Below are 1986 nucleotides of genomic sequence, written 5' to 3' on the forward strand. Positions count from 1 at the left end.
CGAACCGGTACTAAAGGTCCCATTTTCAAACTCTACCCCCCCTCCCCACCGCCTTTTCAGTTTTAGAAAAAACAAAAGAAAATGATGGAAATGTCAAAGAAATAAAATAAAATAAGTTTCGGTCTAACCTTTAGTCTCGGTTGGTGCCACCAACCGGTACTAATGGGCATCGCACCCTTTAGTCCCGGTTCGTGGCACCAACCGGGACTAAAGGGCCCAGGTGAACCGGGACTAATGCCTTAGTCGCCCGAACCGGGACGAATGCTCACATTAGTCCGGGTTCGTGACTGAACCGAGACTAATGTGAATACTGCCCTGTGACAAAAGCCCTGTTTTCTACTAGTGTTACCCGCTGCATGGCGGCTTGTGCACGCCCCGGCAACTTTCCCTCGCTGCATCTGTGCTGTTTATGGCAGACAACCCAAATTAATTTCGGACAGTGCTAACATGATAGAAATGCATCGTCACGGATCCTGTATGCTTACTTGTGAATCTCGCTGTCATTTCTCCTGATGGTGATATGATAATTCGTCGTCCCATCGGTTGCGTCTAGCCCCGGCTGCGAGATCTCTAGCCCGTGCTTCCTCACGATGTCAAGGTACCTGCATGCAACCACAAGATGTTTACCACCACAAAGAGAAATAATTAGAGCTCAGAGGAAGCATGGGCATGGAAAGGTTAAGGCACATACGCTTCCGCGGTAAAATTCTCGACACCGAGGTCCTCGTCCCATAGGAAGATGTAGTCGTAAGGTGCCACGATGCTCGGGTGCAGGAACCTCTTGGCAAACCACCTTCATTGTCATTATTTTCAGGTGAGAGGTTGAACATTGTCAATACATTTGTTGGCCAACTCCGGATTCTGATCTCAGAAATATTTTGGGACCCCACTAATTTCTGTTGATATTTCCGCTTTAAATCTGGTCAATGAACTAAAGTTTTTTGCAGTTGAACTTGGCTGGAATCAACCCTAAGTTTGAGCACATTTGGCAGAAGTTTGGGTTCTATTTGAAATTGTTTGGCTTAAATTAATGTTGCATCGAAACATTTGGGTACATAGTAAACGAAAATGAGGACCAGTTAGGAGCTAGTTAGGACTGATAGAAAGCCTCGGGAGTGGAAAGTTATTTTACCATTTGGTCTGCTTCCTTGCGCTGACATGCGCGACCTCCTTGGACCACTCAAACTCCTCATCCCACTCCGTGGTGCGGCCATCGTAGTGGAACAGCACGATGTCGAAGTTGTCGGAGAACTGCAAGTGCCATTTGATGATAATGGGATTTATACATACACTGGAAACCAAGGAATCTGTTTCATGATTCCTCTATTCTTTACAACCATATGAAAAACCTCTCCTTAAGTTATCACCTTCTGAATGGTTGCATTGACATTGGCTTTCTCATCGTACCCTACGGCGAGCGCAAGAAGGTATTTGCGAGTCGCGCTGTCCTACTCACCGTATCAGAGACACACACATACCGGAACAGGCCATCGTCAGAAATTGAACCAGGAGATGTGAAATGAAATGAAACAAGATCCTTTGATGTGTGTTGGTCCAGAGACCAGAGCCAAGAATGACCTGCAGTGCGTGAACTAAGCCAGCAGGTTCGGACGTGGTAACTGAAGACGCAAGGAGTACCTGTGTTGGGGATCCCCAGAGCCGGCGCAGGTGAAGGTCGGTCTCCGAAACCACGATCCCCGGTGGCAGCCGCCTCTCCGTGCCTTCATCAGCTTTTCTTGCTGTTGCAACCTCTGCAAACTAGAAAGAGGCAGAGGTTGGCATATCTTGCATTTCTGCTTGGCAACGAACAGAACTTCACAACTGTAAGGTACCGCTGAAATCGTGAGATTTGGACTGGATGGCGCCCATAGTCTGCCTAGTATGCTCATGTCAAGGAAGCTGGAGTTTGCAGCACCGCTACTCGACCATGGCATTGTGCCACCATACTGAAGCTGCATATATATGCATACATTTGCCTGATCAGTC

The 1986-nt window shown here is 47.6% G+C and overlaps 1 protein-coding gene across 1 annotated transcript in view; it reads right to left on the minus strand.

The window, feature by feature from the left end:
* Positions 1 to 317: 317 nt before the first annotated feature.
* Positions 318 to 1986, minus strand: part of LOC123158702 (uncharacterized) — a 2170-nt gene continuing 501 nt past the window's right edge. The window contains exons 2-7 of the mRNA XM_044576596.1: positions 1639 to 1758; positions 1368 to 1448; positions 1133 to 1251; positions 692 to 793; positions 486 to 602; positions 318 to 403 (exon numbers count right to left, since the gene is read on the minus strand). Of these exons, the coding sequence (XP_044432531.1) occupies positions 346 to 403; positions 486 to 602; positions 692 to 793; positions 1133 to 1251; positions 1368 to 1448; positions 1639 to 1758 (597 nt within the window). The 3' untranslated portion in view covers positions 318 to 345. The remainder of the gene's footprint in view (positions 404 to 485; positions 603 to 691; positions 794 to 1132; positions 1252 to 1367; positions 1449 to 1638; positions 1759 to 1986) is intronic.

The sequence above is a fragment of the Triticum aestivum genome, chromosome 7B (assembly GCF_018294505.1).
Source record: "Triticum aestivum cultivar Chinese Spring chromosome 7B, IWGSC CS RefSeq v2.1, whole genome shotgun sequence".
NCBI lineage: Eukaryota > Viridiplantae > Streptophyta > Magnoliopsida > Poales > Poaceae > Triticum > Triticum aestivum.